The sequence below is a fragment of the Polypterus senegalus genome, chromosome 10, assembly GCF_016835505.1.
Source record: "Polypterus senegalus isolate Bchr_013 chromosome 10, ASM1683550v1, whole genome shotgun sequence".
In the NCBI taxonomy this organism is placed as follows: Eukaryota; Metazoa; Chordata; class Cladistia; order Polypteriformes; family Polypteridae; genus Polypterus; species Polypterus senegalus.
The window spans coordinates 87,658,929-87,685,442 of record NC_053163.1 but is presented as its reverse complement, the minus strand read 5'-3'; the positions used below and the strand labels follow the sequence as shown (position 1 = coordinate 87,685,442).

General features: G+C 36.0%; 1 protein-coding gene and 1 long non-coding RNA gene across 5 annotated transcripts in view; one reads left to right on the top strand and one right to left on the bottom strand.

Moving 5' to 3' along the window:
* The window catches only part of dlg3 (discs, large homolog 3 (Drosophila)), a 360,488-nt gene that overhangs the window by 87,443 nt on the left and 246,531 nt on the right, over positions 1-26,514 (top strand). Inside the window, exon 1 of one of the 4 annotated variants that reach the window (XM_039766117.1) lies at positions 18,892-19,822. The exons of 2 other annotated variants lie outside the window; for them this stretch is intronic. In XM_039766117.1, the coding sequence (XP_039622051.1) occupies positions 19,466-19,822 (357 nt within the window). In that variant the 5' untranslated portion in view covers positions 18,892-19,465. Of the gene's footprint in view, positions 1-18,891; positions 19,823-26,514 lie in introns of those variants that run through there. One more of the 4 variants, XM_039766119.1, reaches the window with a different exon arrangement.
* On the bottom strand, positions 1,987-18,749 carry LOC120537292. The gene is made up of 2 exons (XR_005635290.1): positions 18,569-18,749; positions 1,987-2,458 (listed from the first exon to the last, which is right to left on the bottom strand). It is a non-coding gene; the product is annotated as an uncharacterized LOC120537292 (long non-coding RNA).

Genomic DNA, 26,514 nt, shown 5'->3' with positions numbered 1-26,514 from the left:
TTATTATCTGTTGGGCACCGGGTTTGATTCTTTAAATTTTAAATTGGTCCAATGTGAATAGTATGTTTGATGGTGTGGGAAGGCTCCCTTTGATGTGTTGGTGTTACTTTCACCCATAATACAATTGAAAATAAATAGAGAATTGGTGGATAGATGTATTATTTATTTCTGCGATTGATGTGTTTGTTTGGAGCACGCTTCTTTTGTTTTTAAAAATATGCTGTAAATACAGAAGAGCCTCATAATTCTTGTATATACTCTTCAGAGGTAACACATTCATCACGACAGTGCATTTCCTGAACATTTTTTTTTCACATTTTCTTCACTACCTGTACTGTACATTTGCAGTGCCATCTCTGCTTTTTCACTTTCACAAAAGCTGTCCTCATGTGTATTAGCTTCTTTCAGAGCAATTAGGCAACTTTTATTGTTGAAATTATGTAATCATTGAACAAAAAGTCTGAATTTCCAAAGTACGGGCTTTCAGGTTAAAGGATTCTTTCTTTCTTTCTTTCTTTCTTTCTAATCATGTATATTGTGTTAAATTGTGCAATTTACTGAGTGAGCATGGGAAGAGCGATATAGTTAGTGATGTGCACAAGGATAAGCAAAAGTGAAAAGTGCAAAGATTTATACAGTACCTTTTGCTGTAGCATGTCAGAATGTAGTGTGCCTGTTCATTGACACATGCAGAGCTGAGCAATTAGAAGCTTGTGCCTTTAATGGAAGCCGCATGGACCCAGCCTTAAGAACATTCCTGCGCTCATTGATTGGTTGCTGCTCTCAGGACTGAAATGCTAGAGGGATCTGATGTAAGGGGTTTCTTTCCTTTAATAAACAGTATAAACAGCACATTTATGTGTGTAATATATATATATATATATATATATATATATATATATATATATATATATATATATATATATATATATATATATATATATACACAGTATATTTATTTCTTAATTTTATGTAAGTTGCAATAATAGTATTGCATTGTAATGCAGCAAGTTACCATTGCAAGTAATTAAGTGAGGCCGAGCCTGCAGTAAGAGCTCTCCGTCAGACTGGAGCTTGAATGCACAAACTGATGCGTACAGGCTCAAACAAACATTCAGTGTCACATGTCCGATCCATTGCTGAATAAATGCGGCTTTGGCCATTGTTTCTGTAGTTATCTACAGTATTATTGGTGCACTCAGCTTTTCCAACCAATATTTGTTTCTTCTTTCTGATTAAATACCCTCTTAATATTGTCGTTATTACCTACTAAATGTTTATCTATTTTATAATATATTATGTGTTATTATATTCTTTGTAAATTTATGTTTGTCACTTTCATTATTAAATTCCCCTCAAGCTTGCTGAAAATGTGTAAGAAAATAACTCAAAAAGTTGTGTGATGTACTGAGAGTTGTCCCTTTTAAGACAGCGGACAGAGACTGTGCTACCATGTTGGTCTGGTCTAAGAAGTGTAAAAAGTGAACTCCTGCAAAATTAGTGATACTTTTCATTAGTTTTACCAGCCTTACAGCAGGTTGGGGTGGCATGGTGGTGTAGTGGTTCATGTTCGATTCCTGGGAGAGCAATTCCGTGTAAAATGTTGTATCTGATGTACAGTAAATTAAGCACACAAGGATGGGTCATCAGAGGTATAAGACATAGTACAACTAAACAGAACTAAAGAAAGCTTTTCCTTGCCCTAAATTATCTCCCAGCTCTAAGCATAAAGGTCCCTTTGTTATGAGGCAACTTTAAAAGCCCTCCCATATGGCATTTTTGTTACGAGTATAGGTGCCACTAAGACACATGGTTCTCTGTTAGCGCTTCACCCCTGAGCTTTCTGTAGCCATTAAGGGCCTCTTCTGGACTCTCCGTCTTAACCCTCGATGTATGTTCACATTTTTGCTACATTTCTACTATTGAGGGCCTGGTGGACCCAGAGCATTATTTGGATTTTCAAATAACTCAACAAGCAATAAAATAATAATTTAATAACCATTTATTTGAAATAAACTAATCAGTTTATTAGCATTAATGTAACTAGGCTTTGGAAGAACGCGTACATAGAAGGAAGAAACACTGTAAACTTTTTTCATTTTTGCTGTGTTTACCAGTTTTAGTTCTAGTCAGTCCCCCCCTCAGTCTTTGGTTTTTGAACCAATATCTGTGTAATATCATGCTCTAAGCCCCACACACCCACTCTAAGATCTAACATCTGTTTAAAATTATGATAGAAACTCCAAGGAGGAACCATGACTGCTCTACGAAAAAATATCGTGTAACATTGTGCTTGAAACATGAAGGAGGCAGCTCTTCCATGCAATAGATATAAAACAACTGCCTCCAAGCCTCTGTGGTTTCGGTGAGACATTTTCTGCTTCTCCTAGGGCATCATAAAATCTGCTTCCAGCCCTGGCTATGAGGCATTTTGTTCTTCTGCAAACAAGCATCACTCCTGCACAGACAAAAAAAGAATAGATACATAAATAGATGCAAAAGCAGATTGATTATTTAAGATTAGAAGAATATTTCCACTTTGATCATGAGTTTCAATACTAAAGTCAGAAAATTACTATAAAGTGCAAAATAGCTAAATATTTTCAAATATTTTTGCTGCAGTAGGAATGGTTCACTAATGTGAAACCTTTAGTGCCAAGCCAGTGTTAAAAATGCGTGTGATCCTGTATAACTTATAAAAATGAATCAGCAAGGTGATTCTACGTGTCTGTGGATTTTTTCTTATCACTTTTCTTGAGGTCCACTTTTTAGGTGAATGAACTACTATGAAGTACCAAAAACTGTGGCAGTGGAGGTTTATATTTACACAAGGCTACAAAACTGCTTTTTATGTCACTTATTGTGTGGAAAAGCTGATTAATGGCTAAGCATTTCTTCCATTGACTGATGGGGTTCACTGAAATGAGTGAAGTAAATTGATTGTACATATGCTGCATTAAAGAGGCTTGTCATCAAAAAGGTAACTGTGCCTTGAGAATTCACTTTGTAATATGAATGGATTGGCAAGGCCTTGAATGCTTTCAAAGCTAAAGACCAATGTGCATTGCCTTACAAAAGACTCATTGATTAGTTTAAAATCCAGTAAATTTGGAACTTACATTAGCTTTAATTAAGTATATACAGTAGTTAGAACACATTATATGCAAAATTCCAGTTTGAGATACAGTAGTGATTATAGATAATGGAAATTTTGAGACAAAAAATGGTAACTGCAAAAACATTCCAATATTTACTGTACTGCCCATGCATGGCCCCTTATAAACTATTAGCAACAGGGCCACCCCTTCCTACACACATTACGCAGTACACATGGGGCCCATGATAGACGGCCTGATAGGAGGAGGGGTCTGCCTAATGCTATCATTGCTGTTTCTGAATCGTCATATTAACGTCAATTGCCAGTCACCTGTTGTGATCATTTTCCATTAAGAAGCAGAGAGATGGCTTCAGAGCACAGAAAAGAAAAAAAAGAAAGCTTGAAGAAGCAGCTCGTGCTGCACTTGGAGTTGTGCTTAAAAATCTAAATTTGTCTGACTTCCGTTGTGCTAGCTAACATTATATAAGTGGCCACTACACTAAAGTTAGTGGTTTACTGGAGTAACAATGGACTAGCATTATGTGTAATTGTTATGATATTGAGTGTTTAGTTGATTTTATCTGATGTTACAGTACCTACAGTAGATGACACACAGCTGTTGAATTTTAATTACCACCATATACACCTCAGGACCCATACATGTTATTAAAGGCTGCTAATATCAGTCAACATATTAAGTGCACTGAGTGTTCTGGCATTGACGACACATTTGTAAATTTCACAAACACACAAGCTGTCTTGCTTACTAGTTAGTTATTGGCTCAATTGGGAAAGGAACCAAGCAAGCAACTTTTATGTACAAAAGAGCAATTAGTTCAGAATAACTTCAACTGTTGGTTAATTTAATTAGCTTCTAACATCACTGACTTAGTTAATGCCTTATTGCTGTCTGCTGTCATTAGAAGGAACAAATGAAGTTTACATAAATGTATAAGTATAGCTTTTAAATTAACTTGGTTAGCAATGATTATTAAGCATGTTCAGTAGTAGTATTAGTAGTTTTTATTTTATTATTATTATTATTATTATTACTACTACTATATTTTTTATTGTTTGTATTATTATTAGTGGTAGTAGTAGATTGTAAGATTATTGTTGTATCCCATGTCACAAGTGGTTATATCACATAACAAAGAGTAACAGCACATTGATACCCTGGACCATTATTACTATTATTATTAATTATTACTAATTAGTTATTAATTTTCAAAGGAAACAAAACCTAAAGTTACACTTAAGTTTGAGATGTGTTTTTCTTTGTTTATTATTTACCTTATATATTTATTGGTCAAATTAAAGATATTAAAAGAAATGCTAATGCAGTGGATTAAGGAATTGGTGATTGGGGTGTTGGGGGTTCAGAAGAAGAACATTTTGATTAGGGTCCCAGTTTGGATAGGGGTGGCACTGATTAGCAATATTAAGGCTGTGCCACACATCACAGTCTAGCACGTATATTAAAGTGTTCAAAAATGAAAGCCTAGGCAGTTAAGCACATACAGTAGAACAGAACGCCTCTTTCTCTTTCTCTCTCTTTCTCTTTCTCTCTCTCTCTCTCTCTCTCTCTCCACACTTGTGATGCAGTGGTAAAGCTGCTGTCTGTTAGTTCCTCTGCCCACTTCATTCATGCCTACACTGCCTGTGCCTCCCACAGTACACCCACATACGGGTGTTTACACATGTTAAAACTCACAGGGTAAGACTGTAAGAAACTGTCGCCCACATTACAATTATATAAAAAGTAGCAAACCACTTCAAACTCTATCAGATACTTATTTAACCATACTTACAGTATATAAAAATATTTCAGTCTATAACTGCAAACTTTTGTGCCACAGAGGCCCTAGAGTTGGCTCATTTAGGAAAATCAACAGACTACACATTAAAGAGAGTTGGAATACATATTCCAAGTGTTAATTACAAAGTGGATGAAGACAAAAAATTCTTTCTTTTTCTTATCAGTTTCTGCATACTTGATAGAAAAATGGAATACCGGAAGACTCCCAACAAACCTAAATCATCACTGGTACACCCAATTACGGTAGTTTTTTTTTTTTTTAGTTTAGTCAAGGGGTTTCACTTGATTAAAATTTAAATATGTATTAATCTGGAAGGTCCAACTTGTGGTAAGTCAGTATCATGGCCTAATCTTCACAATGAAGACAAAAGAACACTCCTTGTAACTCTGTGTCTTGGAGTCCAATTAAATCAGCCACTAAAAAATAGTAAGGGCTTGGCATAGCTGCAAATCTGCCTAGAGCAAATATTCCTCCAAAATGTAGTGATCATGCCAGAAGACTACTGTAGGGAAGGAGGCCACCAACAAACCTATGATAACTCTGAAGAAGTTACAAGATACTTTGGATGAGTTTGAAGAGACAACTGTTGCCCAGAAATTCACCAGTAGCAGCTTGTGGGAGAGTGGCAAAGAGAAATCAACTGTTAAAAGTACACATCTTGCCTAAAGTTTTCCAGAATGCACACTGGAGACTTAGAAGTCAGTTGGAAGAAAGTTTTATGGTCTCATGAGACCAATATTGAGTTTTCTGACCTTATGACTAAATGGCATGCTTGACTATGCATACCAAAAACAGACCCTCCCACCATGAAGCATGATGGTGGCAGCATCATGCCGTAGAAATGTTTCTCTGCAACATATCCTAAAAGGTTTTGTGAGGGCAGATGGTAACATGAATCAAGCACAATACAGGTAGATCCTGGTGGGAAAACCTGATGTCATCTGCATGTGTTGCCTTGGGAGAAGATTTATTACCAGCAAGTTGACCCCCACTGTTAAGCCAATGCTATACAGGAATGACTTAAAAACAACAATGTTAATGTCCAGATCTCAGTCCAACTGATAATTAGAGGCTTAACTTGGGAAATGCAGAAAATAATGATAGTGTCCAGATGAACAGTGGTGACAAAAGAATGTTATAACAAATTTGTGGAGGAAAAACACACACAGCAACAAATAAGATGCACACAGCTAGTAAAGGAGCACCATACTGTGCAATTTATAGTGCTGCAAACTATACTGTATAATGCCACATTTTGAACTACCGCTTTCAAAAAGAGTAAAAGCGGCCTCCACCCATGTACTCCACTGGTAACGGTTGCAGATGGCCACTGAGTTGGATATATCTCGATTTGGATGCACTGGAGGGAAAGTGTTGTAATGATCACAAAGATGAGAGGAGTATAGACAGACAGACGCCTTACAGGGTAAGCAGCTTGAGCCCTCAGACAAATAGGTATATTTATTGTCTGCTACACAACAGAACAGGCAAATCTTTGAATCTTTATGTGTCTATGTATATACCACCAAAACAACTACACATGGAATTACCTGAAAAGTAGTAGTACTGCGGTGGGCTGGCACCCTGCCCAGGGTTTGTTTCCTGCCTTGCGCCCTGTATTGGCTGGGATTGGCTCCAGCAGACCCCCGTGACCATGTAGTTAGGGTATAGCAGGTTGGATAATGGATGGTTGGATAGTAGTAGTAGTAGAAATAGTAATAATATTTTCATGTGTACAGAGTACAACGTTTCCGCAGGCGGTGACCAAAGCTTTGACTGACGAGGGTACTTAGAATACATCAGGTAAGCTGATCTTTATTTTCTATTAAATAAAATTAAGTTCAATATTTTAAGATCTTACTATGCATTTTGGTGTTAAAGAGTGGCAAGGGATTGAATGCTCTTGAGATTGCCTCTCACCTTGCCTTGCCTCCACTCCATGTACACTTGGGATGATCTCCACAATTCTCTTTTCCACACATGAATCCTTAGGGCTCTTGACTCTGGCCTCCAAGATCACTCCCCTGCTTGCAGCCTCTCCTCGCTCTCTTCAGCTGCACAGCTGCTCCTCCATTTAACTCTTGTCTTCCACCTGGGGGTCCTCCTCATGCAGGATGCTTCTTGCATTCACCTCCTACTGCCAGAAATGCTGCACCGCCAGGTAATCTTGATGTTCCTTTTTAATGCTGCTGTGCCATGGATTGCCCAGCCACTGGACAATGCTCCCTGGCAAACTGTAAAACATATGAAGTGCTTCTACAGTAGAGATTAGCTATCAATGAGGAGACTGGCTCCACCCTTTCTATAAGTGCTGCTCCCTCCAGTAAATTATGCAGGTATATGGCACCAGCCTATCCATAAATGCTTCTTTCAGTATCCACAATGTCTTCAAAAGAAGTGGCCGCATCATAACAATGACCAAGCCTCAAAGGCTAATACTTTTTGACATTTTTGTAAAGGATTGTGCATGATGTGAAACTATAAAATGTACAGTATTGATTATTCTTTAATTTACACAATTTTGTGTTGTCTCTCTATTTGTGTGTGGTGTTTCTCCCTAAGTTATATATTTTGATTTGCAGGTTTTGTTCATGGAACTATGATGCTTTACAAGTTGCACGCATTTATCGTTGTGCACATTTCTACTTTGCACATTTGACACAGCTCTCTTTTGTCTGATCTGTTTTTGTCAGGGCACTATAAAAATGCACTCTTGCTCATCCTTGCCTCCTGACCTTGCATAATTACTATAAGCTGCAGATGGGCTGATGCTGGCCTTTCTCTGTTTGACTTCTAGCTCCAGGATTCCTTCACTTCTGCCATCTTTGTAAAATTCTGGTTGAATCCTTCTACTTGTATTTGTTGTAGGATAGCACAGCAGTCATCCTGACATGTGTTGAGGACTTGCTTTGATAGAGGAACCTTGTGCTACATCAAGAAGATGTAATGTCTATGTTAGTTTTCCCTCACGTCTTTCCTCACATTGTTCCTTTGACAATGCTTTTATGTTTGCTGTAGCTTCCCAGTTTCTCTTTTTTAAGTCTTATCACCACCGTGACCATTATAGTAGCCCTAAAGTGCAAAATGTGAAACAAAATATAAAATTCGCAAGCTTAAAACAAATTTTAAATGCACAGAGAAAATCTAAAATTAAAAATACAAATTCAGATATAAAGAAGTTGTTGTGAATAGCAAATGGAAACAAGTTAGAAAATGTACACATGCTGTAACATTCATGTGCATTCAAGGAGTTAGATACTGTAACTAATCTAAAAGTTAAAGAATTTTAAACTCTTTTCAAGAAGTTAGTTATCACATTTATGTTTATTATTTTTGTAACAGTGACTAATGCAAAAATTCAAGTGATAACTGAATGTACTTACATGGGCTAGTAGACTACATTAAATACATGCTTTAACAGTACTTTACTTAATTACTATATATATTAAAAAAGTAGTCTCAATAGCTCAATAGCTTTCATAGACAGTAGATTATAATTCAGTTCCAATTTGCCAATAAATTATAGTGTCAGAAAAATACTGAATCATTATAATGTGAAGATAATGCAGCTATGAGGTTTTAGTATAATGTTCACCCTATGCTCACACAGCACCTCTTACTTAATTCCTTTTCTCTTACATTGATTTCTACAGAAATGACTGGATTCTTTTCTTCTTTTTTTTTTTTTACTTTTATGGCTAACTTACCCCTACCAACATTTGACTAAATTGGACTGTAGATCTGTTCTGCTGTCAGGAGTGGCTGTCAGACAAGTAAGAGAGAAATATATAGAATATAAAACTTTCAGTAACTTAACGCATGGTCAATTTGAAATAGTAAACTAATCCATATTGAAAGTCTCACAGAGTGTTTCTCAGTTGTTGAGATGAGTGAGTTTGAAAATTTGCCAATAATTTCCATTGGGAGATTTTAAGATTTCAAAAATGTGTACAGCACAATCTATTTGAGATATCGTCATGAAAATGTAACTTTCTTGACAAATTCCTTGAACAATGCATGGTCTAAATTTCAACAAAATCCTTCCACTGGAAACTTAATTGTTTTATGCAGACAGACAGAAAGATGTGACAATGGCAATATTTGCTTATCACATTTTATGAAAAGAAAACTTGTGATGCAATCTAGGGAGAGTTAAAGGGAACAACGTGATGTTTAGGAGTGCAGATGAATTAACACAAACACCACATTTCATGAAAATAAAGTAGGAGTGATAATTGAAAGAAATAACACTTTCGAATCATAAAAAACAACATTGTTAGAGAGTAATAGTGATTAAAAACGACATGGGTGTCTGCTGCTGTAATATGTCCTTGAAAAACAGTTTACAGGTTATCAACTGCTGCTTTCTCTTTGGAGAGTCATAGTTTCATCTTAATGATGTCTAAGGGGTGTCCCAAATTTTTCATGATATGACCCTTTTGTACATTACTGTAAAGTAGGATTGCTCATTCATGTTCCTGTGGGACTAAAGTGGCTTCAGGATCATTTAGAACATTTTATATTAATAAGTCGTATGACCAGTGGTACTTTTATTGAATATTAGATTAATTTTCGCCACCCAACAAGCTCGCCAGTCCTATTCACCTAAATTCTAAAAGATCCATACAGCCTTACTCTCTACCACACTACTTGGTAATATACTTCTTACGTCTAAGGTGGTCTGTATGGGGGGAAAAAAAATTCAAACATTTTTGCAGAATTTAGTAATTTCCATCTGTATCCCTCTGTTTTTGCTGAACATCTACTGTACTGATTCCTTTTATACTTTTAAAAGCTTTAGCTTCAGTCTTGTCACCTCTGAATTTGAGTTTCATAAACTGGTATGGTTCAACTTTTCCAATCTTTCCCCAGTGCTCAGCAGTCCTAAAATTAGACTAGTCACTCTTTTGTGGACTTTTTTCTAGTGTGGCTGTGTCTTTTCTGTACAGTTTTCACAGTACTCCAGATGAGTCGTCGTTAGTGCGTTACTCCGTATAACTTCCCTTGGCTTATAGTCTGCACATCATGCTATTGCACATAACCTAATATCCTGTTAGACTGTGTAATTGCTGTTGTACACTGTCCAGAAGTAGTTAATGTTGAGTCCACTGTGCCTCAAAGGCCCCATCATAAGGTGTACTGTACTTTCAAGTTCAAACCTTCCATCATGTATTCTAATCTAACATTTTAGCTTCCTATTGTAATACCTTATACAGTAGTTACATCCATTGAATTTTATCTGCCACTAATCTGCCCAAGTCTATATTTTGTCCTATATAATGATTCATTGGTTTCTAGTTTATCTGCAATTCCATCTTCTTTGGTATCATCTGCAAACTCTTCCAGCAGCATGTTATTTATATTTTTATCAAGAACTGATACAGTATGTACATTAAAAAAACAGCAGCTCCAACAATGATCCCTGAGGGACACAATTTATTTAACATCACCTAATCTTAATAACCCTTTGCTTCTTGTGTTTTACTTAATTTTGTAACCATCATTACACTACACTCATTTTATTTTGATTGTAACCTCTGTTGTAGTATCTTGTAAAAATGCTTTCTGAAAATCAAAAATAGTATCATATTCACCTCTCTTATCAAATGCTTTTATTGCTTCTTCATATAATGCCAGTATATTAGTATAACACAGTCTATATGATATTGTCTGAATCCATGTTAAGTGTTTACTAATACATCTGTTCTTTCCACATGCTGCTCTGTCTTTTCCCTTAATAATTGCTTCCATCAATTTGCCCATGATGCATGTTCAGTTTAATGGCCTAAAGTTACTTGGATCAACTTAATCAGCTTTCTTAAATAATGGAATACCATCTTCTAGCTTCCAGCCGTCATGAAATTTCCTAATGTGCAGTAATTTTCAAAAGACACGTGTCATGGGTTTCCAAATGTATTCACAAACTTCATTAAGCACTCCAGGATAAATGGTACCTTGAAATGGCAACTTGTTCTATTTCAACTGTTTTAATTCAAGCAGCACTTTCCCCTCTACAATTTCCAAATCCCTCACTGCTTCCTGCTGGGAGGTTATCAGTTTCTTCATACATGTACATTTCTCAAAAATGCAAGTTAGGCGCATTTGGCTATTTCATTGTATATTTTAATTTGCCATTACTTTTCATGGTGCACTTTACCTACTTCTTGACTCTCCTTTATCTTCTAAAATGCTGAATTAGATTCATTTTTTATTATAGTCTCAAAATCTGTAAATGCCATTCATATTTCTCTGTAAGCTCCAATCAATGTCAGAGCTCTTTAATATTGAAAATTTTGAGACTTGCTTTTATTTTTCCTTTGTTTCCACTTAAATAATTTTACAGTAAACTGTTGTATCTCTTGTTATTGTTATTATTTGTTTGGTTAAGTAGTTTGTTGTTCTAATGTTCTATTTTTTGGAAAGTTAAAATTAAAAATGTTAGCTATAAAATTTTAGAAAGAAATGTAATTACTTAGAACTTTACAAACATTAAAAATATGATATTGTTCACATTATTTATTTATTTATCTGGCAGATGTCATGCATGACTGAAAAAAATGAAAAGTACAGGCTAAGAGTAATTTGCTGCAAAGGAAAATTCAAATATCCAGTTAATTAACTGATCCATGAATTTAAATAAGTGTAATCAGCATTTAGTTTTGGGATTTGAACCATTAATTTTTAATGTTATTGCAAGCTAATTTCACTATCATCTAATCAAGTAAATATTTATTATTCTTCATAATTTGGCAGACACCTTCCCTCAAGGCAACTTACAAGATTAGGATACTTTAGAATTAGTATAATAATAATAATTGGTATTATTATTACTTCTGCCACTCTTACAGGAACATAGGGCCTTTAAAATATTCTCCATTCTGACTTGTTATGTGCCAAATGTTTCATTTCACCCCATGATTTTTTGAGCTGACCGTTTTTTGGTTTTGTTTTTTTAATCTTTGGCTTCTCCAAGTATAGGCTGGTCTTCGTACCTTTCTTGGTCTTGCTGAATTCCAGTCAAGCTCTTTGTTGTTTGGTACATTGTCTCTCTTACAAAAGGAGTGCATTATCTTTCCACATTTATGTCACTTGATTTCAGTCATAATATCACCATACTTTGTTTTATGCCTTTTGTCACTCATTTGAAATCTGTTCAGGCTAATTTATTCCACAGATCCTTCTTAGGGATTGGTTTTCAAAAAACTTTACCATAAAATTGAGTTCTTTTGTCATTTTCCATGATTATCAACAAGACTGATTTAACATTAATGTTAAATATTGTAATTTTCCTGGAAGAAGCATCCATCCATCCATCCATCCATTATCCAACCTGCTATATCCTAACTACAGGGTCACGGGGGTGGAACAAGCATACTGCGAGGAATTCTATATACTCGTAAGTAGACCAAACACTTGGTTAGCTTTCTTAAGTGTGCAGTTGTACAACAGTCTTCAGTTGTAGTGCTGTCTAGATAACCATATTCACAGACTTCATCAATGGAGCTTCTTCTTATGTTGAATTCATTGGAGCTGCTTGCCCAAATGTTTTTTCTGAAAGTAAATTTCCAAACCAAACTTCGATACTTCTGCATGTAGTACTTTCAATTTGTTCTTCATATCCTCAAATAGGTGTGAAAGCAGACAGATATAATCTGTCTAGTCAATGTTTTCCAACCATCCATTTGCTCCCCAACCTATATCTCTCAAAACATTCTTTGATCTTTTCATTACATTATCAAGAACAATATTGAAAAACAAGAGAGATAACGGGGAAGATAACAGAGCAATTATTAGGATGAGACGTAATAGAACAATAGCAGAAACTGAGGCCCTCCCAATATCTGGCATTTACATATGTAAGTTAAAATACTCTGATATTTTGGAACATGAAGAAATTTGGGATAGTCTGAAACATCACTGAGTACCAGGGAAAATAATCTCCATGATTAAAGGACTCTATTGCAATGCCTGTACATACGGTATGTCTTTATAAAGGTCATAGTAGTAAAAATGTGTGATCACTAGCGACACAAAGCAGAGATATTATTGTTTCCATATACTAAATATACAGTGTTTTACAGCTGGACACAGCAAAGTTAAGTGGCATGACCAGTATCATGCAATGGTTCTATATTATATTTCAGGCTTAATATTTTGATTTCATTATTTGGTTTGTGAATTTTGACATTGTTTCGACATTGGCCTGTTCTTTTGACTATGTTTTATCTTCTGGTCCCAAATCAAATCCAGACTTCCTTCTGATCTCCTTAGGCAGAATATCGCACCCCAGTGCTTGCTCAAAATGTACAGACACATTGCATATATTGAAAAATGTGTCTTCTCCGTAAGATGGAAATCTTACCCATTGTGTGTTTATTCATTTGGCCTTGCACATAAGAAAGATCCCTTGAAACCTTTACATTTGGCATTTCAGCAACTGCTACTTTTATTTTCAAAAAGTTTTCTTATTTTAAGTTCAAGATAAAATTAAACCATATTCTGAATTTAAGATTGTCTAAAAATCTAAAAATAAGAATGCTTGCATAATTACAAGAAATATATTTGCTGAATAAATGCTGTATCCCAATTAATTGTTATATATGCCTATTTCCTTCAATAATATAACATGGAATTCTCAAACCCAATGTCCAATTCAGGGGAAGGGCCTCACCCAACAACATTAGACAAAGGCAGGAATTAACCCAAAAGCGCCAGTACATCACTCACACCTGCGTGAGGTTAATTTATAATTGCAAATGCACAAATCCTTACATTGTGCAAAATGTGCAAACATCACACAGATAATACACACATTGGGATTTAGACATACAACAAAAAAACCCACAAACTGTCAATGCTAAACACTGGCTACTTTGGTGGTCATTTTTCTCCTGTTATTCTTCCATATTTATATTCATTAGAGTCCCAGTGGGAATGCTTAGACTAGTACTGGAGTGGTACAGCAGCTGCAGATTTTCATTCCAACCAATTCCTGATTTGGATGGGTTTTTTGTTTAAATTAAAACTCTGTTATTTAATGGTTTACAGTATATGTTTACTACCCCCTGCTCGCTTCACTCACCAACCCCACTTTTCTGCACTGCCAACCACTCCACGTGTCTATGCTCGTGTTGTGAAGAGGGGGGCTAAAAGCACCCCAAGGAGACACGGTCGCTCCTCCGAAACCCCCTCTTAAATGGTGATATCATGGGAAACAAATACAGTTTTTTTTACCTCCTCTTTGCTCAATCAGCTACTGCTGTTGCTGCCATGATCTGCATCTCGCGTGGCACTTCGAACGTTTAAATGCCTGTACAGCAGCTGTCTTTGTCATCTACTCTTTGTCTTTAATTTCTGGCCCCAGGCGTGGTTAAATCTCTTGGCACAAATTCTTGTCTCGTGGGTGAGTTCTTGATATTTTTTAGTTTATAATTTAAAAACTGAATAAGAATCTGAAAATCTAACAACATCACATTAAAGTTTGATAAACTCTGATAAGAATGATACTTAACCGTATATATGTAGGTTTTAAAATAAGCCCCGATTTAAAGCATGACAAAAAAGTGACATAAAAACACCATGTAAAATCATTGCACAAAATCGTTGCACTTTTAGGCTTAGGATATTATATATAGAGAGTAGATTGTCATTGAAATATTTCACAGTAAGATTTATTCACAATATCATGCTTATACCTGCATTTTTATCACTCTTTAATTTAATATTGTTTTTTATCAGTATGCTGCTGATGGATTATGTGAATTTCCCCTTGGGATTAATAAAGTATCTATCTATCTATCTATCTATCTATCTATCTATCTATCTATCTATCTATCTATCTATCTATCTATCTTATGGTTGCTTATATTGATGTTGCTCCTGCATAGGGCTTAACTTTTGCTCACCTTTCCTGCTGTTTTAGATGCAATTGATGCTTACTACTTCTAAGTAAACTTATTTTATCAGTCTACCTTTCTATGATGTGTGTTCTGCCTTTATGTTATATACTAAGTGCGTTATGTGGATTCAACCCAGTAAATTTTGTAAGACAATGAGCTTCATTATAGTTGGTTAATTGAATATATCAGAAGTACTACATAACATAAAAGTTACATAAAGTTTTTTTTTTTGTGTACAATATACTATATGTAGGTTTTTTTCACCTAACAGCTATTATTATTGGCAGGTAGTGTGGTGTTGTGGTTAAGGCTTTGGACTTCAAACCCTGAGACTGTGAGTTCAGTTCCTGCTACTGACATTGTGTGACCATGAGCAAGTCACCTCACCTGCCTGTCCTCCAATTGGAAAAACAAAAGAAATGTAACCAATTGTATCTCAGATGTTGTAAGTCACTTTGGATAAAGGCTAGACAAATAAGAAATTATAATATGGTTAGGACACTGGAGCTGCTTTCTCTTGGTATACACAAGTGTCTATGAGTGAATTGTTCCTGCATTTGATTAATTTCTGCTTGTCCCAGTGACTTGGTTTTTGTTGATGGTCATTGCAAAACACAAAATCCTTTGAACTGAAACAGGTAATCTGTAGGAATAATGTGAAACTTGAATGTATACTGTCATTATTGCATGTTTATGATTTTCACTTTGTTTACATTGTTCACTCAAGTATTTCTTTTCATGTTTTTCATCAACTGGATGTTCAAGCTTGTATTTATTTATTTATTTAGCCATAGCTATAGGCAGACAATAAAGTGTTAACCTTGGCCCCTGTAACAAATTGAATGTTTTTACTTTTGGGGTTGATTCTGAAGTGCATGAAAATAACTGCCAGTACTAAGTTTTGGAGTTTTTTTAAAAAGATCTGGGGTTCCCTTTTAAAGTCCAAAGATGCAAATGTGCAGTATATTTAAAGAATTTTGAAGAGCAATTTAGGGGGTATCCCCACTCAAAGTAAATAGATGTACATGTAAATGTAACTGATTTCAGTGACATGAATGTCACTGCCATGGTAAGTAAACCTCTCGACAAGGTCTACATTCTCTCCGCAGACAGACACACTGCCAATGACTGTGCCCAAGAGGGTATTCAAGGCCTGGATCTTGCTTTTTATCCAGGACAGTCGCAAGCCCAGACACTCAGACTCCTCGCTCAGTCTCTCAAGATCCCTGATCAAAGCTTCCAGTGACTCTGCAAACATCACAGCATCGTCAGCAAAGTCAAGTTCAATGAATCTTTCTTCACCAACAGATGCCCCACAGCCACTGGATCCCATGACCCAGTCCCACACCCAGTCCATACGAACATTGAACAGAGTAGGAGCAAGAACACACCCCTGATAAACCCCAGAATCAACTGGGAAAAACACAGAGGTCCTGCCTCCACTCTGCACAGCACTTACAGTACCAGTGTACAGGCCAGCCATGATATCCAGCAACCTCGAGGGGATCCCGCAAACCCTTAGGATGTCCCACAGGGCAGCTTGATCAACTGAGTCAAACGCTTAATGAAAATCAACAAAGGTTGCAAAGAATCTCTGCCTATATTCTCATTTGCACTCCATGAGAACCCTCAGTGCCAGGATGTGGTGATGGTAGACTTCTTAGGCATAAAAGCAGACTGCTTCGGCCGATGGTAGGTGAGCAAGTGATCACGGATCCTACTGAGGGTGACCCTAGCAAGGACCTTACCCGGCACAAAGAGCAGTGTTATCCCCTTGTAGTTGCCTCAGTCCAGGCAATCACCCTTCCCTTTCCAGATAAGGATGACCAGTCCCATTTTCCAGTCAGTTAGGATGTCTCCCATCTCTCACATGGAAGCACAGATTGCTTGCAATGCCAGGAGGACAGCTGTATCACCAGCCTGGAGAAGCTCTCCTGGGTTGAGCATGGGCTATATAAATAAAATATATTATTATTATCATTATTATTAGATGTACCATCCTGGCAAATTTCACCTTTTTAATGTAATGGAAAATAGGATTTTTGTTGATGAGTAAGTCAGTCATTCAGTCAACTAAGCACTATATATAGTATATATAGATTCAGAACTATAGGTGATATCTTTCATTTTCATATCTGCAATTTTTTCTTTTTGTGTATTTGGATTCCTAAATAGTGACCATTATTGAAGGGTTTTCTAAGGAGCCTTTTTTTTTAATCCTGTAAAGTTTTTCTTCAGTGTGTCAGTTTTAAGTACTGAATCCATTCTGTTAATTGCACTATATTTCACATACTGTCACATTTATGGTCAGCTGAATACAGCTGTTGTAATTCTGAAAACATCACTTAAAACTCAGGTGATCATTTTGGGTAAATACGAAAGCACTGCAGAGCAGCAGACTAAGATTTGTGTGCTCCAAAATTATAAGCACCAAAGAAACTTTCATTCTGTTGTGTTCACAAATGTTCACTCAAGTCTATCAAACTGAAACAGTGAAATATTGTGGTGAATAAGGTTTTGTCCACAGATGCTTCTGTGGTAATGTTGCTTTCAGTCATGTTTCTGTATTCACAGGCTCTGCAGTAATTATGGTTGTGCAGTAAGGGTGATTATAATTTTTTGCACAGTTGTCTTGTAATTAAAACTATTCATTTCTGCAGATTGAGCTGTGTTGAAAAGAGGCAAGTTAAAGAAAAGAATTGCTGTTTTAATTTGAAATTATTTCAGTTCTTTACTCTAAAATTGTGGTAATTTCATGTGATTTATTTCTGTTTTACAGTCCTAGCCTGGAAGAAACATAGTATTGGAGCTGAATGAAGTTGTATTATACTTAGATAAGTTAACTGTGTACTTGGAAATTGATATCTTTTAAAAATGTTTTTAATGACTTAAGTAAAATACAACACTACACTGATCACAACAAATGATTCTAACTGAGAAAATAGATCTTAGGAGAAATTCATATACTTTTGGAAATGTTGTGTCCCACTGGCCGTCTTCACCCTCAGTGTACACGATACATTAAGCTACATTGTGATTGTGAACAATGCGATAGACAGTGGTCAAGCACTGTATCTCTCATCAGCAATGCAATTTTTTTCCTCAGCCACTGTAGCATTTTGTTTCATATATCTAGAGTACAAACTTAACTAACGAACAAGAGTTTTAAAACAAAATTAAGCATTAGTAACATAGACCTGGGTAGAGAATGATCAGATGGACACCATAAAGGAAGTGCGTGAAAATCAGTTTCTAAATCAGAAAATGTACACATCATATAATGGTAAAAGATGGGTCTGATAACTTTTCTTTATGGCTGTATGAATCTTAACTGCGGCTTTTTGAACTAGCTGATTATGCACTGCAGATCTATAACAGACCTTATCTTTAAACTGGAGTTACTATTTTTAAGAGATAAAATTGCTGTGCCTCTCCCTTTTTAAAGTGAAACGTTTATGCAGGTTTAATCATAGCTTACTTAAAATATACTAAATCAATTGCTGTACTGTTACCTTAGATGTAAAGCATGCATCTACTGTAGCTGAAATCATGTCCTGCTTAAAAAAAAAAAAATTAGGTGTCCTTTATATAGTCCCATTTAACAGTTTGGGTTTCTATAGTTACACCTACAGACAAACTCTTATAAGATTTGGTTTCCCTATCCTGAGAGAAATGTGTCTGGGCCATTTAGATGCTATAGCATGCAGTTACCCTATCTCAGAAGTACTCAATGAAATCACTTGTGTACTTACCATCAAGCCTATGCTAAGGCATTTGCCTTCCTTTTTGCTGAGGCTGTGTGGATTCTTATTGATAATGTTCAAATTTACTCAGGCAATGCTTAGTTAGAAAACTGTCTGTGTAGCTATTTAGGAAAAAAAAGAGCGAGTCTCCTTTAAGAGGAGCCAGTGAAGCGCTCAGTGTTGCTCTGTTGCTGATGGTGTTGCTGTGCTACAAGTTGATTGGTTGGGGCTGTCAGGGCTGAGGTGCTGGAGGGATGCTGCGCTTGCTCTCTCTCTCTCTCCCTCTCTCTCTCTGGCTTGCATCCTTCTGTATAATCAGCAAGTAGGGCAGGCAGGCTGAGCAGCAATCCGGAGAAGCTGTTCTCTCTGTAGGCTGGAAAAAAAGGGAGAGAGGGAAAGAGATAAAGAAAGATACCAGGAAAGAGGGTGAGACAATTCCAGTTACCATCAAGGCAAGACAAAACAAATGAGGAAAGGAAAGGTGTGCACAATGAAGGTTTGATCCGAAAAAAGAGAGAGAGACATTTTATACAGCTATATTTATATATGTATTTAAATACATGGAGCTCTATATATATATATATAAATATACATAGTCTATATTTCTGTGAACACTGTGATCGTGGCGTGGCAAGAGAAGATTTTCTTTACCATATCAATCAGGGCAGGTCTCTGATTGTGTGAGCTGTACAAAGTAATTCTTTTTCTAATCAATACGTAACGAAGAAGACTATTTTTCCTTCCTCCCTCTGTGGTTATTTCATCTTCCTTTGGAGAGAACATGTAAAAGAGGAAAAGATCTACAAACGGGTGTTATTTTTTATTCTTGCAATTATTTTTGGTCCATTTTTGTGGAACATTTCGTGAACAATCTGACACACAGGAGGATTCACACATCCAGCCAGCATGCACAAACACCACCATTGCTGTAAGTGCCCGGAATGCTATGAGGTGACTCGCATGGCAGCCCTTCGTAGAATGGACCCCCCATCTTATGGAGACTGGCAACCTGACCCTTTTGGGTACCCCTCTGGTTTTGGTGGTGGCCAAACCTTACCCCCCTCAGCCAGTAGTGGAGGAGGTGTGGGCAGCGGAGGAACTGCTGGCAGGAGTAAGGGCAAGATGATGTCTTCTGGGGGTTCTGGGTGCCCCAACCCAAAAGGCCAGTCCAAGGGCGGTCCCAAGGTGAATGGCAACAGTTCTGGTGGACAAGGTGGATGGTGGCCAGAGTGTACTTGCTCTAATCGTGACTGGTATGATCAGGTAATATTTGCATTGAAGTATAAAGGGTGCATTAGGTGCTGAGTTGCCAATTTTTTATGTTGGTATTTTTGTATTTGTGAATATTTGCATGTCAGTTTTAATTGGTCCATGTGTATATTTGCTTGTCTGTTGACAAAAATTATAATCCTTGATTAGGTAATATAAGGAAAAACAGAAATGTCTAAAATCCTTTTTTACCTTTTGTTTGTAATTATTAGATGTCTTTTTAATTTGTGTTTATTGTTAAAGCCATATATTTATTGACCTGTTTGATGTACTGTGAAACATCTAATATCCACCCACCCACACATGTACTCACATGCATCCACACACGCACACACACGCATACTCATCCATACATTATTTAAAAATAATTTAGACATGCTTTTATGCACAATATTTATCTAAGATTTGGCAGATACCTGCAAAATATATAACGTAAAAATGAATATCTCTTCAAATATGAGACATTAAGTGAGCATAAGACAAAACCGAGCATGCAAATCAATTTGTGCTTTATACAATGGAGCAGATTTTTTTTGATGTGAGTGCAAGAAAAAGAGAGAGAGAGAGAGAGAGAGTGTTCTTAGATGTTAATTGTTTATCTTAGTGCGTATCTCATTTTTATATCAGGAATACTTACACCTTCTGATATAGTAGGTGTATTTGCATTTCTGAAAAAGCATCAAAAAATAAAAAATAATTGTCCATATTTTTTTCAGTGGGTGCGCTTGATGATTTTATATTGAAAAATGTCTAATTAGTAACTAACATCCAAAAGGATATGTAGATTAAAATCTCTCCATATCTGTTGGTTTTAAGATCTGTTTATTGCTGTTTCCTTGCCTTCTAAAATGGATATTGGTGTATAAATCGCCTAGGGAACAAAATGTTAACTCCTTCTGTGCCATCCATCATGAAACGCTGAGTGGCCAGTTGATTTTCTAAATGGGATGGAAAGTGTGTATTCCTTGCAGGAGTCCATATTAGTTCTCTTTTTCTCTTTCTTTGGGTCTGAATGACTCTGTCCTTTTGCCTAGCAGAGAAGCTATGTCTATGTAATGCAGGAACTGAACCCATATTTAGAGAGGGGACTTAGAATTTAGAAATGAAGAGACGTGGTTCACATGTAGTTGGGTGTAAGGGAAAAGTATATAAGGAAAATGGAGGCGGCAGATATCGATACAGTATCTCAAGGACCATTTCTTCGGCATTACCATAGAATCAAGAAAACTGATGCAATTCATTTTACATAATTTACTGTAAGGCTTACAAATAATGTGTTTCACAAAGAGATGGATATATAACATCCCTCTACAGCAAGTAATTACCCACATTTGTCTATGAAATTCTTTTTGGAAGTATACGTCACTTGTATAACACATATATTAATCACCCGGGGAAATTGAAAAGCAAAAGGGATTGCCAGATTTGCTTAAAGAGCCATCCATGCAGCTTTGAGCATTTATTACAGTCCAGAGTTGACTAAACATATGAAAAAAACTCATCAGGGAAAAAGTACAACAAAGTTGAGTTCATTTTTATGTATTATAATTGTATTACTTTGCTGTAATAACTTCTGAAAAACTTTTTGTCTGTCATTTGTTACAACTACCAAAAAAGATAAGATCTTTTATTATTGAAGCTGTATCTCTTTAGAATAGTGCTCTTCACATACTCTAACATAATATTGAAGGCTTTCAAAAAGAAAGAAATTACTTCTGGAAGAACATCCACTTAATTATTATGTGTCCATCCATTTTCTGCATCTGCTTGTTATATCTAAAGATCCCAGAAGGAGTGAGTCTATCTCAGCAGCATCAGGTACATGGCAGGAGTAAATCCTTGGTGTGGAATTAGTCAGTCACAGGGCACATTCATGCAAACAGCTACACTCACTCACTCGGGCTGATATAAAGCCACCAATTCAAGTAGATTTGAAGCAGCATTGCTAGCTACTGCACCACCAAGTGATGTGCAAAGAATTATGAGAAGCTGGCATTTCCTATTTTGTTATTTCCTACTGAAAATTATATTTTCAAGATGATAATGACAATGATTATTATTAATACGCTTTTTGTCTTTTTGTATCTGCCACTATACAATTCATGCCTTTGATTTGGTCATGTTGGACTGTAACATGAATTGCCGTGTAAGACACCTTGTTATGAGGCTCACCATGAAGGATGTTAGATAAAATGCAGATTGATTAATTGATCACCTCTGTTCATTAATGACTGCTAGGTGAAGGCCTCTGTTTGATTAATAAATGTTGTACAAAAACAATCCTGCATTTTATGTACCTAGCACAGATGCAGAAGAAAATAGATGGTTACAAATTATATTTTCTAATATTGCTCATTGTTTTTTTTTTTCTTTCTCTTGGCAAATATAAATTGTATTATATAAAGATATGTGGATTTAATTATACATTTTGCAGAATCTAAAGTAATAAGTAGCTGTATTCAAGATGGATGGTGCTGTGTTAAATTTCTTATTTTACTAAAGTCACGTCACAATCAGTGTGAGGGTTTTTTGCTTGAATCTATAAGTGGGGGGAAAGAAATCAAATTCTGAGGTCATAAAGAAGCTTATTTTTAACAAAGTAATTTGGCAGAAGTCTTTCCATTTGTCAAATAATAGGCTTTAAGAAAAGGTTTATCCTACTGGAGGTAGCTGAGGTGATATATTTTATAAATGGATTTCTTTTCTCCAAAGACAGGAAGTGAGGTATGCAAGAATGTTATATAAGCAAAGCAGCAGCATTAGGAGCAGAGAGAACAACTAACCCTTTCCTGTATGGAGATAACACTGCTGAGCAAGAAATGTCCACTGACCTCAGTTATAAAAAATGCTGAAAATTAGGTTCATTGTTATTCTCTTATTGTGCTTGAGGTTTAATGTAATTTTTCCTTTCCATACCTAAAAAGAAAACATAAAAACATTATTGCGTTGAAAGAAGTCAAGTGCATTGTGTTTTATGTATAGAACTCTAATTAATTACCTGCACTTCAGGTTGTGTGAAGTGGCCAATGCACTTAAATGTAGTTGGTAAAGCAGTTTATAGCAGCCATTTTTTCTGGATGACTACATACAAGGTCATGGGGTGCTGGAGCTTATCATAGTAGAATCAGTCACTAGTTAGGACTGTGCCCTGGATGGCACGAGAATCCCTTACAGGTCACACTCACACACACACACACATGCACACACTGTTCGATAGCATGTCATACTCATGCACATATTCCAACACTCTTGTAAACACATGTACAATTACTTGTGACATGCCAATTCTCCTGGTCCTTAATACACATACTGTATGTTTGGAATGTGGAGGACAACAGGAGTGCTTGGGAGAAAACACACACAAAGATGGGGGCAAGTGAAAACATGATATGCAATGAAATGAATCTAGTTTGTTTCGCAAGTGAGGCAACAGTGCTAATTGCCAACCCATTATTTCAATCATGTCATGAACTAATTTTATTTACAGACCAGAAGCAGTGAAGTGTAGAGTTCTGGAGTATAAAAACATCATCTTGTATACGACACAACTAATACTTGTAGACTAATACTGAACAGATCATCAGACCATCCATTATTGCACCCTATCCATTTCAGTAGCATGGGAGCCCAAACGTATCCTGCAGCATTTTGTGCCAGGTAGAGGTCAACCCAGCATGGTGAGCCAATTCATTGTAGGGTACACTCATTAACAAACCGACTCTTAAAGACTTTTGCTAAAATTAAATATTTGTACACTTACACTTTAAAAAAAAAAAAATATATATATATATATATACTTTTTCTTTTGCTTCCAGTCAGTCCCAGTCAAGTCATGTCAATTGATATAGCACATTTAACACAACTACAAGTTGACCAAAACACTTTATGATAAAAACCAAAAAACAAAAAATGCAATTCCCAGAAGCTCAAAGCTAATAAAAATATAAAAACTAATACATATAACTCTTAACAAATTTTAACAATAAACCCTTTACTATCAACTTAATGACAGGGAAAAATTGATTTTAATTGAGTTTTTAAAGTATTATTTGAGGAAGAAGCTTTTATTTCATATGGCAAAGTGTTCCACAGCCTTGGGGCCACTGCTACAAAAGGACAGCTACCCATAAGCTTCAGACATATCCATGGAATACATAATAATAAATGATCTGAGGTCCTGATAGCCCTGGATGGTAAATATGAAATAAGAAGTTCAACAATATATGAAGGAACAGACCCATTTATAATTTTTGCTACAGAACACAGAGGGAAGGGCAACACTTCTGTCAAATGCAATATTAAGTAATATTGGGGTTCACCATTCATATAAATCTCAGTCTCCCAATTGGCAAAATACAGTATTTACCAATAGAAGATTAAAATATCATGATGACTAAATAGATGACTAAAATATAAAAAAAATGACTTAATTTAATTTTATAAAAAAAAGATGTTGTTTACATGAATACTTATATTCAGTACTGTATATGTTTATACAGAATTTCAGCCCAGTTCTGGAGTTATGGTTTTCTCTTATTTTCTTAGGGAGTCAAGGCTGGGTGGCTGCCAAACAAACTGGGCCTATTAAAGCCCATTGAAGCATTCCTTGTATTGTTTTGGGCTATACAAGAGATAAGCTGTTGTTGTTGTTGTTGTTGTTTTGAACGCTGGTCAGATCATTATCTTTTTGAAGTTACCATGTTCTACCTATATCTACTGGAGTCTCCTATTAGAAAGTCTCATTTTCTTCCACATTTTAAATACTGAGATGCTTGATGACTGAATACTGTACTGATATGAGTGAGTGAAGATAGGTGTATGGGTTTGCACCATAATCAAACAGTGCCTCACCAGGGAGGGATTCTGACCTGCACTCACTTTTCCAAGGATGAACTTCAACACCCGTTAACTAAGCATTAATAAAGCCAGGTTTACAAAATGGCTTGACAGACAGATGCACTGTACAGTATATTGACTGAAAACCCCTTAAGATTTAAAATGTTACATCTCTTTTAAATTAAAACGTTCTCTTCTGTATAGAGAAACAGAATATTTTGGAAATTCTGGATATCTTTTTCGGTGATCCTGTACAAAGTTCGATATAGTAATGTGCACAAGGGATATTCCCCATATTTGTTGACTTCATGAAAATTCATTACAAAAAAAAGGTGTTTTTCTTTAATGAACATTTTTATTAGTTTTTACCCAGATATTTTGTCATAATTTCCACAGACTACAGTAGCATTCACTTTTAGTAGCACATTCTGGACAGTTCTTAATGTAAGTTTGTTATGGAGCACTTAGAAGTCCAACTGAGAAGCTTCAGAATGACAATTTGCGAATGTATCAAGTAGCAACAGGTTTGTTGTACCATGCAGGGCCTTGCTATTGGCAAAAATACTTCATGTCAGTCCAACTTATGAATGTTCTTAAAAGAGAGTTGTACTCTCAGGTGGATGCGGTTGAGTGCAGAGAAAAGAGATTGACGTGGCATTGCCTGGAGATACTTAGATACATCAAGATAAAATGTCGAGGTTTGCATTTGCCAAAATAAAGTACAATTTCAAGCCGCATCATGCTTTTAGATCATTTGAGCAACCGAGCAACTGAATCCTGCTATCGTGGGCTTGTGATTAGAATTTGCTATCCTGGTGTTCAGTTTTTACAGATCTCTCCAGCTTAGAAAGCCATGCTTACCAGAGTCAAACAGTAAATAAAATAAGGGTGTGAGAGTGAGGTATTCATTTAGAAAGCTCACCTAGCTACATAATTAATATAATATACAGAAAAAGTGTGCACAAGCACATCTTTCTTTCTTTCTTTCTTTCTTTCTTTCTTTCTTTCTTTCTTTCTTTCTTTCTTTCTACAAATGTACTGCAGTACAATAAAAGGAATAGGCACTTTAAAAAGGCCCAAACCAACATTCCCTTGATAGCTGGGCATGTGTGCATGCGCATGTTCAGAATTTAATTTAATGGTGTGGGGGTGGGGCAGTGCTTTCAGGCAGGGGATGTCATCCAGAGAAGACATATGGGTATAATGTTTAAATTAACATGTAGACATCCAGCAGTGAGGGTGAGGGGTGGGCATTGTTGAAACCTGGATGTGACTGTCTTGGCGTAGTAATTATGCAAGCATGAAAATGGCTGTAGGTTCACATTATTATTTATTGCTGTGCTTTTACATGTACTTCTCTTAGATCTCATACTTATTAGTTAGGCAGAGTTGAATTAGTGACTTCATTCATGTTTTGTCATTATGGACATATGTGCCAAATGAAAATATTGCATCACCTTAATTCACGTTCATGCACATTTCTTCAGGTTTGGAGTTACAGGGCAGTAAGTCTTCTATCTATCATGAACATATTTAAATTTTTTATATTTGTTTACATTAAACATACATATTTTGCTTTTCTTTGAGACAGTGGAATAAGTCTCTGCATCTTTCCATGCACAATGTTTGTCTGATAAATGTCATACGTTTTTCTAATTAATTCAGATCCTCTCACTTTCCTATGTTATTGAATAGGCTGTTAATAAAACCTAAGGTCTGCATGCACTGTCTTAACATTGTTTAATTGTTTAATAAACCTGACATGCATTGAAATTATTTTTTCATTTTTATCCCCAAATGAAAATGAAACTGTGTTATGTCCAATTTCAGTTTGGTGTTATTAAGAGAAA